Source organism: Cibotium barometz, chromosome 25, assembly GCF_041138505.1.
Source record: "Cibotium barometz isolate CiBa-2024 chromosome 25, ASM4113850v1, whole genome shotgun sequence".
Taxonomy (NCBI): domain Eukaryota; kingdom Viridiplantae; phylum Streptophyta; class Polypodiopsida; order Cyatheales; family Cibotiaceae; genus Cibotium; species Cibotium barometz.
Window position 1 is genome coordinate 17990946 of NC_141070.1, and position 16153 is coordinate 18007098.

The window sequence follows — 16153 nt, forward strand, 5'->3', positions numbered from 1 at the left end:
ATGCATAATGCTTTTGCATAAGCATATCTTGTTTGTGGTGTATCTTGAACATTACTACTTAAAATTTGTTGGAGATTATATATTTAAAATCTACTCATCATAAGCTTCTCAATGATATGTCCCATGGAGGGGTTTTAACATAAGATTGATAAGGCTCACCATGGTTCCATTTTTTAGAGAGAAAGAGCATGAAACTCCTTAGAGGGCCCCAAAATGAGCTTTCCTAATGGGTCTATGCATAAGCCTAAACCCTTAGCCTACTGAATGAGGGCTTATGCATAAGCCTATTACATAAGTGTTTATGCATAAGGCTATTGACCTAACTCAAATCCTCGGCACCTAAGGTTGCAAAAACACAAAGAGAAGAAGCATAAACAAAGAATAGAAAAAGAGGGCTTACCTCTTCTTTGAGAAGCCCTTGTTAGTTGTTCACTTGAATAAACCTAAAAAAAAGAAACATAATAAATCAAAAAGTTAGTTCATTTTAACATATTAGCAAGAAAAGAGAAGATTCTAAAGAGGAAAAAGAGGTGAGTACGCTAAACCCTATTCCTAATGCATAAGTGATTGAAAGACATTGGTTTATGTTTTTCTAATCTTAGCTCTATGCATAGAATGCTTTTATTAGATAGCTTGATGGAGAGATCTCTAGCCCTAGCTCTATGCATAAGCTTCAATATCTTTGTCTAAGCGTAAGACTTATGCATAGAGATTGAGCATAGGCCTTATCTATAAGCCGGAAGCATAGGCCTTATGTGTAAAGCTTCCATAGAGGTAAACCTAATTAAGAGGTTACATATGCTTCTTTACAATGGCTATGCATAGGCTTCTTGCAAGCTCAAGCATAGGCCTTAAGCATAGCCTTATGCATAAGACTTAAGCATAGGCTTAAGAATAGGCTTATGCATAAAGCTTAATGCATGTATATAGCTTGATGCATAGAGCTTGCATGGAGCTAGATGCAAGAGCTAGATGCATCAAGCATGTATGCAAGAAGCATGCACAGATCTAGATGCATTAAGCATGTATTGATAGAGCTTGATGCATAGAGATTTCATAGAGTTAAAAACCTAAGCAAGAGCTTGTAAGGCCATGGGTAAAAGCTTGCATAGAGGTAAATCTAAGGAAGAGCTTGCAAAAAGCCTATGCAAGCTCTATGCATGAGATTCTTGCATAAACTTTATAAAATGAAAGAAGTCTATACAACATGCTTTATCTATCCACCTCCCCATCTTGGGGCCTCTTGTATACAAGTAAAAAAAGAAAAAAAGTAACAAAAGCACCAAGGGTTTACGGTCCATATCTAGAAGTGAAGAGATTGTGTAAAGATAGGCAAACCTACAAATACACACAACACAAGGAAACCAAAAAGCAAATCATACATTATTAGTGCTTGGGAAGGCAAAGGAAACAAAGTTCCTTGGATAAGCTTGAAGCTTCAATCTCTTTGCATTAGAAGAGAAAGGTGAACGGCTACCTAGAATCTAAGCAAATTAGAAGGTGCAAAACAAACCCACAATTAGAAGCTGCATATTAGAGAGAAACACATAAAAAAAAAGTGACACAAGATAGGGATGGGAGAAGAGAGAGGAGAGAATCTGCTAATTTTGGAGAGGACAAACAAAATTAGGGTTCAAAAACGCTAATAGTAAGGCATTGTAGTTCTGTTAATAATTCATAGTGTTGAAATAGTCATTGAAATAGGTGTTTATACTGGCATCAAAATAACCATTGAAAAAAGTGACCAAATACACCTCGATATAACGTGTTTTTGATGTTATTTTTTATGATGGTTATTTCCCCGGCCACTTAAGTTCATTTTTTAATTCTAATTCACATTCAAATTTTCATTTTTTTGGCGGTCCCACATCAGGAAAAAATAAATTTCAACACGCTTTTTGATGCTTATACCATCTTTTATTTCAACACACTTTTCAACATTTGTTTCGACATTCATTTTTTCCAATTTTTTTGACAGTCATTTCGGCATTTTTTCCAACGTTTATATCGATGGGTATTTTGATAGCGCGACCATTGTGGGAACTAAGCATTAGAGATGGGTCATCCTGTAATAGTGCATGATTTCAAGTTTTTATATTCGATCCTTGAAATTATGCATGCCTTTGATGATAGTTTGGCTGGTTGTCATAAAACCTTTGATTCTCAAGGATCTGAGCTGACTCAAATCAATTGCTGTCCAGAGTAGAAAAGCTATCCTAAGTAGGAATATTAGGAGCTCGCCAAGAAGATTGTGAAAGCAAGAGTTTACATAGGGGACAACTAAGTATGGAGAAAGAACATATGCAGTTGCATTTGGGATGGTACATGAATGTACCATCTTTCGGGGGATGGCAATCAATAATGAAAGAACATATGCAGTTGCATTTGGGGTGGTACATGAATGTACCATCTTTGGGGGATGGCAATCAATAATGAAGGAACATATGCAGTTGCATTTGGGGTGGTACATGAATGTACCATCTTTTGTGGGATGGTAGTCCATAATGAAGTTTTTTTTAAAACCTTTTTTTCTTTTTTAGAAATGTCTAGGGAATAGCAAATTTTCATTTTGAAAGTTAAAAGATTTTTTTTTGGAAACTTGATTGTACAAGAGGGGATGCCAAATCAAAATTTTGGGAAGTACGTGCAAGATTAAGCAAGATGATGGAGAAAGCCATGAAGACCTTAATGTTAAAAAGACAATGCAACATTCAAATCACTCAAATCAGAGAAGAATCCACTCAAATGAGAGAAGAATCCAGTAGAAAAAGAGTCACTTTGAAAAGAGGGCGAAGGGCATCTCTAGGCCTTCAAGTTGAAGGTAAGGGCATGCCTTCAAGTTTTAGCACTACATCTTACCTCAAACTAAAATAAGACATTATCAACATGACTTATTGTAGGTTACCTTTTCAAACATGCGCACAACCTCATTTGCTAAAGGAGTAAACTCTACATTTATCTCTAACATTTTGCCCCATAAATCTCTACCATGGTTCTATTGTTATTATCAAAATCACAAGATCCTCTACAAATGCACATGACTTGTTAGCTTGTTGATGTGATATCTTTATTCTCGTAGATGTAATTAGTCACTTTGCTTAACTATTATTATTACATCTATGATACAAAACAACTTTGGTCTTCAAGCATGATTACTTTGATTGTACCCTTTTTTTGTGAGATGTTCATCTTTAGGGAACTAGTTACATTCACATGTCCATTTGGTTATCTATATAATCCTTCACTTTCTTCTACTATACATATGCATCCAATTTAATCCTCCTTAAATGAATTACATCTAAGATTTTCTATAACCATATCATTCCCTAGCTGCATTTTTGCTTGCCTTGAGTATCATACCACACTACCTATATCAAAAAGATTTTCAAACCTAACCTCTATCCTCACACCTTTGAGCTTTGTACTTGACCTTGGTTATTTTTCCATCAGTGAGAATCCATTCTCTACTTAAAGATTCACTCTTAACCATCATAGAGATGGCCCTTGTCTAATTACATACAACAATACTATGAGGGATACAACGATACTATGAGGGACACTACCCAATACACTTACAAATAAATCCACCAACACATAAGTTCTTTATCTACAATAGAATGTGAGGAAACAAGAGACAACACACTGGAAATTAAAATGAAGTGTTTTTACACACAAAAAAACAACTAATCATTTATATGATGATGCTGATGTGATCTGCAATGCTAAAATACAGACATAGCTGCTATCCATAGAGAGGATTTTGGTGTGGGAGTGAAAGCCACAAAATGATTACGATTGAGAGCTTTTTTAACTCCCACATTATCCATAACTAGTTAGCACTGTAGGAATGCAAGATTCAGATCAGGTACACAAGACACCACCTCCAAACACCAAACAAAAGAAACACACAAACTAAAGTTCTTGGCTTGCCCCTCTTTAGCTCACTAGACTTTGCTTAATTGTACATCTCCTGGCAGCTCTTGATTCGGACACCTTTCTGATTCTGTCAGTTTCGAAACCTCTCCATACACTTTTTCTGATTTCGACAACTCTTGATTTGAACATCTTCTTGATTCAGACTATCCCTAAACCCTTTCAGATCCCTTCCCCTGATTCAAGCTGATCTTGCTTCTTATGTTTTTAGACCTTAACACCCTTTGCGTCAAATAGTTTTGGTTCAGTCAACTCTGGACCTATCTCTTCCTTCTTCAATCAGCTGTGTTTCAATTAGCTTGCATTGAGCCACCTTTCTTTCTGATACTTATACCTTCAATCTACTCTGATTCTGATAGTACTGATTCAGTTAGCACTAATCCAACCAACATTGATTCAAACACTTCCTCTTTCAATCAGCTCTCGTCTTATCAGCTTGGTTTCTTTGCTTTCTTTAGTTAGCTATTTCTCTGATAGTAGTGATCCAGTCAGCACTATTTCCTATCACTTTCCCTTTTAGTCAGCTTTGATTCTGTCACCTCTCATTCTGAACACTAGTCTTGAATAGCTCCTAGTTTGAATGTATCCGACTCAAACGGACTCATATCTGATTGTAATTGATTCAAACTGAGTTAAATCTGACAGTAATTGATTCAAACTGACTCAAATCTGATTGTAATTGATTCAAACTGACTCAAATTTGAAATTTCTTGATCCAAAACTTAACCCAGATCTTTCAACTCTTGACCCGAACAGCCTCTAATCTGTCAACTCCTTGACTAACAACTCCTCATCTGACAATTTCTCACCTGTACAACTTAAAATCTGTCAAGTCTTCATTCAAACAATCCTTTATGTGATTAGTATTACTTTAGATAGCTCCTAATCTTCATTCAAACAATCCTTTATGTGATTAGTATTACTTTAGATAGCTCCTAATCTCACTGTTACTGACATTGATAGCCTATCTCCAATAGCATCGAACCAATTCCTTATGAGACATGTTCTGATCTAAACAATTTAATCCTCACAACCTCTCATAGAAGACAACTTCTGATCTGATTAGCTTTGAGAGGGTATGGATAAGCAAGTGACTAGTACGTGAAAGGACTAGATAAGACTAAACTTGCAAAAATCATCAAGATTGAATCCTATCTTCCACGTTCTTTCTAATGGATGAATTTGGGCCTACAAGAATCTCACTATCTGGACCCTCTTCTCACATTGAATTGCTCTGTTATTATCCCTCAACTAACATCTCTCATTGAAACAACTGAAAAAAAAACACAAACAACTAGGCGCATCCTGACCCAATAACTCTTGCCTTACAACAACTTGGCGCATCCTGACCCAATAACTCTTGCCTTACAACAACTTTCATTATGCATCAAAAAGATTCTTAGAGAAGCTAGATAAACATGACACACTTCACACTCATCAACTAGTAAGAAGACTTAAAGAGAACAAGATTCACAGACATTAACATAGAAAAAACTCGTTCTCATTGTATCGATTTTACAGAGGCCCTCTGTCTCAAACAAACCGAGACAGTGAAAAAAACAAGAGACTTATTCAACATACATGTATAAATTTCTTACAGACAGAGCTTAAAGCTTCTCTCTCTTACTCTCTGCTTCAGTTCTCTCTATGTTCTTTCTCCCTAATATATGTATCCTCTCTTCCCCTTCTTCTTGACTCCGAGTACTCCGAGTTGAAAGACCTTCCTCCAAAAGAAACTTTTTTTGCCACCCTTTCCTTCCTTTTCAAATGAAACTGTCACACGATGCCTTCGACCTCCCCATTCTCTTTCTCTTTTTTTGGCGCCTTCACTCTTCTGGATCTTTCACATGCATCTTCCTCGCGAATAGCTTCCCTTTTAAGTAAGGACATGGCCTTTCTATGTACCCTTTATCCCAGTCGATTGAATTTATTTCATATTATGCTCATTTCCCTAGTCGACACAAAAGTTTAGATCGTCCCGGCTACGAAAATTTAAAAGTGTAACCAACTATCGTTAATAACTTTTTTGAAAATGCGAGCTTGAGTATTGAAAGCAGATGCCTTGGAGGGCTAGCGCCGATTGGCTTTAACCACTTCTTTTATACCAAAGAATGCAAAAAGTTAAGGGTGAGTCAAATTTTAGTCAATTTTTAAGAGTTTCCAACCAGTGAAAAGAACATTAAATGCCTGTTTTGTTAGAGCGCACATGAGCTCTATGGGATTCAAGCTATGCAAAGAAAGGAAATGCACTATTGTGGTACGTTTGCTCTGATTCTGTAACTTGCTGCTGCAGGATCAATTGATTTTGGAGCAATTGCAGGAGCTCAATCAGAAGGTATAGGCAACTCTGAGCTCCGGCCACAACATTGGAATTTGTTCTTACAATGCTAGTGATAGGTGAATTGATGATGCAGGACTATGATTTACAAGCGGAGAACAAGAGTTTAAGGGAGAAAGTAAGGTTTGAGAGAATTTTCAGCAAGAATATGGATGGAAACGAAAATGGATTAGAGCTTTGTGTTCATTCAGTAATGCTTTTTAGCACTGATGCATTGGGTTTAAAGCAGATCATTGAGTTACAAAGGACTCTAGAGGCAGGTGCTGCAGCTGCTAATAAGACGACTGCTAGCGATGCCGCCGCAGGTGTGTCAACGACGCTAGCATCTCCAATACCTTCTAGACTGCAGTCTATCCAGCCCGCCGACTCTGGCAGCACTAACCTTGTTACATCATTACAGTTAGGGTGAGCCACCTCAGACTTTAGACTCTATGATAATTTGTCATGGTGATGAATTGTGATTGATCATAATACACTATGGTTCTCTGTCCCGCAGGTTGAGCGAGCCTATTGTGCGTGCGTCGCAGCCACAGTAATGCTGGATTGTCACCTCACCACCATGACGAAAAAAGCGATGCATCAATTCCACGATGCTATTTATGGCCTTGGCTCTCATAGAGGCCGTGGATTTCTAGAAAACCTTATTACATTTAGGTTTCTTGTAAGCCCTAATCAACAATAGAGTTTGTTACAAACCCTATTACATACTGATGACTCCAAGAGAATGACTCCATACCATGCTCATATCGATGTCTTAGACTAAGATTTTAATTTTTTCTCCTATCATCGATATTGTCGTCGGTATAAGCGTTGGTAGAAGACCATCAGTATAAGTATCGGGAAAAGCGGGTGTCAATGCCAACGTTAGAAAAAGCATCGAAATAAGCATCCGTATATGTGTCAAGATGAGAATATACTGATGCACATATCAATGCTATTATTGAATCTGGTTAAAATCTATACATATTATGATGCCTTTATCGACTCTCTCTCTCCCTCTCTCTATATATGGTAGAATGTGGCAGATTGGGGTTGGCAACTCTGCCAACCATCCTAATCTATCCCATTCTGCTCAATTGGTACTAAAACACGTAATCAAATTAGAGAGATGAAATGAAAGATATTTGAAAGCAAGGCATACTCTTACATATAAATACGATTATATTTTACTGAGTTGTTTATATTATTGTGTTACAAAAAATAGATCTAACTTGTTCTTACAAAAAAACATTTGTAAAAAAAAGCCTACCTACTTGTCATCATTCCTATCATCGGTTCCTTCTCCTTTCTCATCATTGCGAGCTTCTTGTGGAATTCCTTAATAAATACAGGCAACCAAACCATCATACCCATCATCGGTTTCTTTCCTTTTCTCATCATTGTGACCCTCTTCTGGAATTTCTTACATAAATATAGAGAACCACACCATAAGTTACATAAATATAGGCAACCAAGCCGTAAGTTACATGCTACTAAACCATAAGTTACATGCTTGAAAACTAAGCTAGAAAACCATAAGTACCATGCGTGTGAGTCTCAAGATCTGGAATTCCTTACATAAATATAGCCAACCAATAAGTTATATAAATATAGGCAACTAAACCATAAGTTATATGCTTGCGAACGAAATTATAAAGACATTATATTAACTATTCGACAACATGGATGCATTTAATTGGATGTCCTTTGTGACGATCTCAAATGTAATCATATCTTAATCGTATAACTTAATCTAAGTAAACATTGAAAGTTGCTTAATCATGTTATTTTTACATAGCAATACAATCCAATCAATCCTCTCAAATAGTATCCAGGATTCTTAGCACATATGAAAATAATCATAGAGTTTCAGACAAACATTCACATAATATAAATCTTTACATGTATCAAAATTCACAAAAGATTATGTTGATGGATCATATACCTTTAATCATCTGTGAGAAGACGTTGATCCAAGACTTCAACACCTAGTTCTTTTCTCATGGTAGACGCAATGCTATTGCTTGTGTTGAGACTATAGGCGGGCAATACTTGTGTAGTCTTGTCTTAGGACTCGTTTTGGATATACCGAGCTATTTTTGGACTGCTAATCATTATTGTTCCACTTGCAAGGTCTCTTCTTCTTTTGCTCTAGTAGCTTGGATTAGTGTCTCTATTTCCTTCACTTCTTCTAATGTTCTACTATCAGGCATATGCACTTGTATAGGGGGTGATTTAATAGTCATAGTTACAGCAGGTGTAACAAGAGTTTAATGGATAGGGATATGAACATAAACACTCCCTGCTTGTAATGATGAGACTACACCAAGTGTCTCTCTAGAGTTTACCTAAAGGCTTTCATCATGTGGTCTCTATGTAGTAAGATTTGGTTTAGAGGTAGTGGTTTAGGCGGAATCTCTACTCAAGATAGCTAGCTACATGGTCAAAAAGATTGATAGCTAGCTTGATTGGTGAGGCCTAGTTAGGATTTTCACTTCTTGGGACTCAGGATCCTTCCATTGAATCCAAATAAAATGAAGAATCATTCTCACTTATTGTTGGTAGATCCTTGTATAATACTAAACTTATAGGTTCAGAGGATTGAAGGTCTTGATGGACCTACTTTCCTCTAAATTAGCCTCCAAAATCTGCCCATAGCGTAGGTACATGTGAGTATGGGGTGTTAAAGAGCCTATGTTAGAGTGCTTGAACTATCTAAAGTGATTTTGAACATCTATTCTTTGAGGATGGCTTTCATGATTTGTTTAAAGAATACTTTGTTTGAAGACCCTCCAGGGTAGGCCATGATGATCAAGAAGCATGTGAACATTACAAAGATTTTTTTAAAAAAAATAACGTTTACTTGTAAAAAATATTTTTTTTTTCTTTTTTACTTTTTTTAACACTGAAGTAAAACCGGTTAACACTAACACTAATTCTAATCCTAATACTAAAACAATAACAAAAATGATATTTGGTAATCATTTATTTAATACCTCCAAACAAGTGAATATCTCTCTCTCACACACACGCACATATCCCTCTCTATCTCTCTCTCAAACACACATCTCTCTCTCTCTCTCTCTCTCTCTCTCTCTCTCTCTCTCTCTCTATCTCTATCTCTATTATGGAGGCCAAGCTTATTTTCCCCAACAACTGTAATGAAACAGGTGACATGAGGGTGCCTTTGAGAAATGGCAAAGGCTTTGTGAACAAGGAATTTCTTATTCGAAAATGTTTACCATCACAGACCAAGGGTTTAGAGGTGATCACAATCACAACATATAAAGAGACACGTGTTGCCCTTGTCCCACTACAAGATATAGAAGGTAAGGACCTCTACCTCCTTGATGACCTGACATCTCTTACTTATGAGGTTTGTGTAAGCTCAAAATCCAATACATCAAATTGGTACCTCTAGTTATGTGAATATTGAAAATTTAACAAATTTAGATGATAGTCTACTAGAAGACATTTGTATTAGATGCAGTGCCTCTATACACCCAGTAACCTTACCATGAAGTACTTTCACCCTTGAAATCAAAAAGAACTCTAGAGTTCTTTTTGAACACGAGGAAGGAGAACACTTTGACAAAGCTGATGAGACGTATACCATGGGTGTTTTAGGTGAATGCACTTCCTAGATACTACGATGGGGATGTTATATTTGAGTTTCCTGCCACCATGGCTTTTGGAGCAAGCATGGATTATAAGTATGATGGTCACATGTGGTGGACAAAGCTAGCTACATTAAATGCCAACTTTCTAGGGGTGTGTAGAATAAGCCATTACATTGGTGAAATGTATTGTTTACACTTCGCATGCCTTTAGTATTTGAACAATGGCTTTCCCAATGACATTAGTTTCAAAGATTGCATGAAGTAAACTTGTCCAATTCATGTCCTAGCCATTAATCATGGGAAGCTCAATTGTCACTATTGCAAAAAGCCAACTACTTTGTTACTTGCAAGTTGCAAGGCATCTTGTACGTGTTATGTGTATTATGTCATGCCTAGTGATGACAGACTAACCTAACTTCTAATGCACATTGGAATTATGTCACATGGTGTCCAGGCCAGAACATCAAAGGCATTTTTGATAAGACTAAAGAAATGGTTCAAAGACTAATTGAAGTTGGTGTAGGTATTGGTCCAAGGAAGGTGTAGATGTGTGTAGTCAAGGAGTTGGTGCTAACTTTATTAGTATGAGAAGGAGATCACAGACATGAGCTTGGGGAAAAAGAATTCAATAATGTGCTAGAAGAGCTCAACCCACTAGTTGAGAACAAGTGGTGAGTTAAACTCGAGAAGAATTTGTTATGGCCATATATATAGAGTGATTACATTTTCCTTTCTTGTAGATTTTGAAGGTCAGTATCTCATGTATGCCAAGGACCACTGAAGTCATCATGTGGCTATGATGACTTGCTATGTTTGAAAAGGGATTGCAATTATGACTTCTTCCTCCATGGAAGCCGATTTCGAATTCAAGACAATGAAACTGAACACTATTTTGTTTTCAAGATGTCTATTAAAGGACAAACCTTAGGTGTCGAACTTGTTCAATAGAATGAAGTGTTCAAGGAATTATGATCTAAGAAGAGCTTGGATCCAATTTAACCACCCTAGATGCATCATGGATTGGGTAACAATGGCTTGTCATGTTTATGATTTGAGGTAGTAACAATGGCTTGTTGCTAGTAATAATGGCTTTTGAAAAAAGTGGTTCTTTGTTATTACCTCTTTTACCATATTGAATTTTAGTTACAGCTTGAAGGAGCTTCTAACTATTAGAACTTGCAAGATGAAAGAAGAGGATAAGACTTCCCAAGTACTATTTTGGGAGTACATAAATAATGTCATGGTGACACATGGATTTGAAAAGGTAGACTTCTTTGGTTTCATGGTAGATGAAACCAAAGAAAATTGGAATACCATTAGACAAGTCTATAATGAAGGACACAAAATGAAAATTTGGGAACGCTCATGTTTATTTCATTGGGAACAAAGCCTAAATATACATACCACAAAGTGTGTTGTAAAGACCTTCCATGGTGTGCATGAGAGCACGTGTGAAAAGTGGCGGATTGAGTCAACAAAAAAGGCTTCTAACTCAAGGAAAACTTATCCGACATGCTGGCATTGTGGAAATGTAAGAGATTTAAATATACCTACCATGGACCTTTGGTTGAGCTGGTGGGAAGTGTGCATTGCACATTGGGGCAATGTAATGATTTCAATATGCATGAGAACAATTGTTTTAAAAAACAGTGTCTTTAAGGATGTCTTAAAAAACAATATCTTTAATGGTGTTTCTAATATGTCTCTAACTATTTAATGGGTGGAGAAGAGAAGCAAGTCATGTACACCACGAAACAACTTTTAAAACTTTAAACATGGAAGCTAGTTAGCCGGGGAGGTTTCAAACAAAAAATAACACTCCACAATGCATGTGTATCAGACATACAAGGTCCTAACTCCTTTGGCAGGTGATCGGGAATCAGCCCGACACAAGAGATGATAATGTTATATAATATATGTTGACAATGATGCTAGTTACAGACCTGAGTACAACACATGAGAGATAGGAAGTTTATTGGATATCGCCAGGGATTTAATATTCACGTGATCACAAGATTTTTTGTGATAATAACACGTGTGAAAAAGTTATTCACATGTTCTCATGTTACCGTTCACAAAATAACAGGTCACTTGCCATTTGGGAACCCCTTAAAAGCTTGGCTACACATGGGAATAAGCTATTCACATGTTCTCATGTTACCATCTTCACATAATAGCAGGTTAGTGGTGGCCACCTAAGAAGATTTTTTATGCCCAACAAAGATAATTTTTTAAGGCCCTTGTGAAAGCTTTGTGAATATAACATGTGATCACAAGATTTTTTGGGTTATTAACATATGTTATTAACATGTTCACATGTTTTCATTTACGTCAGTGAAATCCCTGGACATCGCACGAAAATATAATTCATGGATAAAGATGTGGACACAAGAATGAATCGAGTGACAAAATCATAATGGAAGCACCCATACACAAAAACAAATTGGGCAATTAGGAGAACTACAAAGGGCAATAAAGTAAAGTGTTTGGGTTATATAGGTAGTAGTAAGTGTGGTTGTATGATTGTAGGATGTAAAAAAGGAGTACCTGCACACCATCATTTAACAAGGTCCTATGCTGCTAGGATGACTAGTCAAATGATGGGGTTTTGCAACAATGACATCATGCATACATGGGTTGTGGAGGACAAGAACATTAACCATCCCCCACACAATGGGCCTACTATATGGCCAATGGTTGAAGGCACAAATTTTACAGTAGAGGAGGTCAGGCCATAACTTAAGAGTAAGCCATTGGGAAGGGAGCAAAAAACTCCATTGAGCTCAAGTTAGCACATAGAGAAGAGATAAACACATTCATAAATGATGTGTGTCATGAGATGGCCGTCGCACAAGATACAGAATAGGAATGTCAGAATAAGTTGCAAAAAGGATCAAGAAAGCAGTAGATATTAATCTACAAGTGCACGTGTTTTAATCTTCCAAACATGAGGCTTTCACCATTGAGACTTTTGGAGAAGTTTCTAAAGTGGGAAGTTATCATGTGCATATCAAAATGCATCCATCATGCTCATGTCCAGATTTTTTGGGAAGAGTCAACCAGTAAAAACCCTACTAAGCATGCAAGAACTTGTACTTTGTGTACGTGAGAGTCATGGGATCAAGCCAAAATGAAAATATATTTATTCACCAAGTAATTTTGATAGAAAGGGAGGTAACTGAATGTCTACGCAGAGAAGGAATTTACCTTGAATTGTTTTAGTGGACAACTCATGTTCCTAATTTAACTTCAAAGATGAATGGGATGTTCTGGGGTATCATTTTATTGGAGAAATTTTCATGGAGTAATTTGATTTGTGTTTTATCATTTTATTGGGATGTATCAATTTACTGGAGTAATTTTATTTTGCTATTAAGAGAGATAGATAAGAAAGGCAAAAATAGAGAGTAAGCCAGACAAAAAAAGAGAGAGAGAGGGATAGAAAGAGAGAGAGAGAGAGAGAGAGAGAGAGAGAGAGAGAGAAAGAAAGAAAATGAAAAACTGCTCTTTATATTTGGGAAACTGCTCCCCAAATTTTCTCGCAAAAAAAAATCCCCCTTATGAACCCATGGATGAAATTTGCCTTTAAAGTTTTGAAGTTCACTTTGATTTGACGCCACAATGTGGTAAACCGTCAACTCGCTTTGCCCCTTAAGCATAATGTAAAAGCTTGAACCTTCAACAAGAAGTCAATATCTCCAAATGCATCACAACATTTTTCAAACACTTTCATGAACTCAAATGGGTCTGTGAAACCATCAAATTTTGTGATGCTTCATAATTTCGTTTCATTAGGGGAAGGTTGAGGTCTATAGGGGCCCTTTAAGATGCCATGTGATTAAAAGGTTATTAAGGAAAAGAGCCAATCGTGTGATGCCATGTATACAAAAATGTTGGGTGATTAAAGGTGGTCGAAAGATTCTCTAGAAGATGCCTTTTTGTACTTTTCATTTCCAAAAAGTGGGGGGAAAAGTTTTTGAAATTTCGGACGTCCATAACTTCTACATATGAGCTCAAAATTTGTCGGAGATTACAGATCCAGAATCTACTCGTCGAGCTCTTTCCATAGATATGTCACATGATATAGTTTTGCTCGCTCAATTTCAAATTCAATTTTGGCGGGAAACTTTGAAATTCAAACTTCTAGCCATTTGAAGAACAAGAAGGTATCTAAAGTCAAAGAAACTTAACGTTTTAACAAAAAGTCATTAAAATCATAATATGGTAGCTTAAAGGGTCCCTATAGACCTCAACCTTCCCCTAATGAAATATTTTTCATAATTTTTTGTTGTAAAAAGTGTGTAGAATGTTTTGTTAGGACACCTAACATGTTCTGATAAAATTTTGTGCTGCAAGAAATTTTTGGTTTTGGTCATTTTCAAGTAATTTTTGTGACTGTCTTTGATTAGGTTAGAGGTGGAATTAGGCGAAGTTTTGTATGAGAGAGTTTTTATATTTTGTACATAGAACAATTTTGCTTAAGTGAAACCTTTGTGATTTACATTGTTTCATATCTGTTTGGTGACTCCAAAGTGGGTTTTAAGTGGTTTTGTGCTAGAAATGTGCCTAGATTTTCGTATTGACATTGCAGGTCCTAAACGAAGGTCAAGAATGAAGATTTAGCCTCGGACGAAGAGATACAAAATCAAAGAGAAGGATTCGATGTTCAATATGAGCTATTGAGAATCCTCATCGGATCGTCGAGGCACAAATGGCACACCACAGGAAAGGGTTGTTTTCCCAGTGTTAAAAAAAAGCGTAATCTCATGGGAATGATGACCGCGTATGAAGAAAGCTTCCCGAGCACACTTTTTCCAAAAAGGGTGACATCGCCAAAAATATGGCATGTAGATCAAGAAAGCTCTAGAATGGCTACTTTTGGCTTTTGGGATGTGAACAAGAAGAATACACAGAAAATCAAAAAATTGAAGAAGAGATTGAGAGTGCGAGTGCGAGTGCGAGTGCGAGTGTGTGTGTGAGTGTGAGTGTGAGATTTTCATGAGAGTGAGAGTGCGAGTGAGATAGCTCTGGGGTGGTCAGGTGGTTTGAACTCTTTTCTTCAAGAGTGCATCATATTAGATTATTATAAGATTTCTCGATACATTCAAAATTGTTCTCTTTCCGCATCAAATAAAGTTGTGCAAAATTCTATTTCTCTTGAATTTTATTGCGATTGTTGAGTGGGAGCATCACAAATTTATTCGTATATTTGGATATTTCTTAGGCCACATGTTTAAGGGAATTCCTTGAGTTATGTGCAGCTCCTTCTTGGCCTAGGACCTCTTTTAACCCATGTATCCCCCTTCCTAAATTGTTCAACATGGAAAGAGTTTGTTCACTAAAGGATAAAGGGATTTGAGAAGTGATTGGGTTGAAATTAGTGTTATGTAAGGGACTTGACATTGGTGGCATTGGGGTTATTACAAGTTTGGTAAAACCTAGTGGAGCATTGAGAAGTGATTGGGTTTAAATTAGTGTTATGTAAGGGACTTGACATTGGTGGCATTGGGGTTATTACAAGTTTGGTGAAACCTAGTGGAGCATTGAGAAGTGATTGGGTTGAAATTAGTGTTATGTAATGGACTTGACATTGGTGGCATTGGGGTTATTACAAGTTTGGTGAAACCTAGTGGAGCATTCATGTGTATAATGTTGATCCAATGCGGGTATGAAGTCCCTAAGGAGTGTGAGGCCTCAATGTGTGGCATAGGTCTCAATGGTGGTTGCCTAAGGCTCGCTTCAAGGTCTAAACAAAACACTTGCATTTGGAGGGGTAAGCTTTGATCTCCTAGACCAACCATTCTTTCCTCTTTTGACATTGTTCTTGGCAAGTATCTTGGCTAAGGAGCTCGTGTTTCTCTCAAGTTTCTAGAATATGGTAGCCTTTAGTCCAAATGTCATGAATGGCTTTGAGACACCTCCAAGAGATAGAGTTCAAACTTAAACTTGCATTAATATGTCATAGAAAACACATGGTTTTTGGAGAAAGTAATTTAGAAGTGTTGAACTTGTTGAGGTGGTCAATTTGGACCCCTAGATGATCAAAATTGGACTTTTGGGTGTAAAATAGGCTCTTTGGAAGCTTTTAAATAGGTTGGGACTCTTAAGCCAAATTGAAAAATCATAGCTTCTAGAAATCTTATCCCCACTCCTTTTTGATATTTTAGGCTCTAATTACCTTTGATTTTGACCTTTTTGATATTTTAGGCTCTAATTACCTTTTATTTTGACCTTGTGCTTACACTATGATTTTGTAGGTTTACGTTTTCACAACTATGATTCT

The 16153-nt window shown here is 36.8% G+C and overlaps 1 protein-coding gene across 3 annotated transcripts in view; it reads left to right on the forward strand.

Moving 5' to 3' along the window:
* LOC147624320 (MADS-box transcription factor 23-like) overlaps positions 1-7057 on the forward strand; it is a 70476-nt gene extending 63419 nt beyond the window's left edge. Inside the window, exons 5-8 of one of the 3 annotated variants that reach the window (XM_086819306.1) lie at positions 6227-6268; positions 6348-6389; positions 6501-6676; positions 6768-7057. In XM_086819306.1, coding sequence (XP_086675432.1) covers positions 6227-6268; positions 6348-6389; positions 6501-6676; positions 6768-6807 — 300 coding nt within the window. In that variant the 3' untranslated portion in view covers positions 6808-7057. Of the gene's footprint in view, positions 1-6226; positions 6269-6347; positions 6677-6767 lie in introns of all 3 variants that reach the window. The other 2 variants (XM_086819305.1, XM_086819307.1) reach the window with 2 other exon arrangements.
* Positions 7058-16153: the final 9096 nt, after the last annotated feature.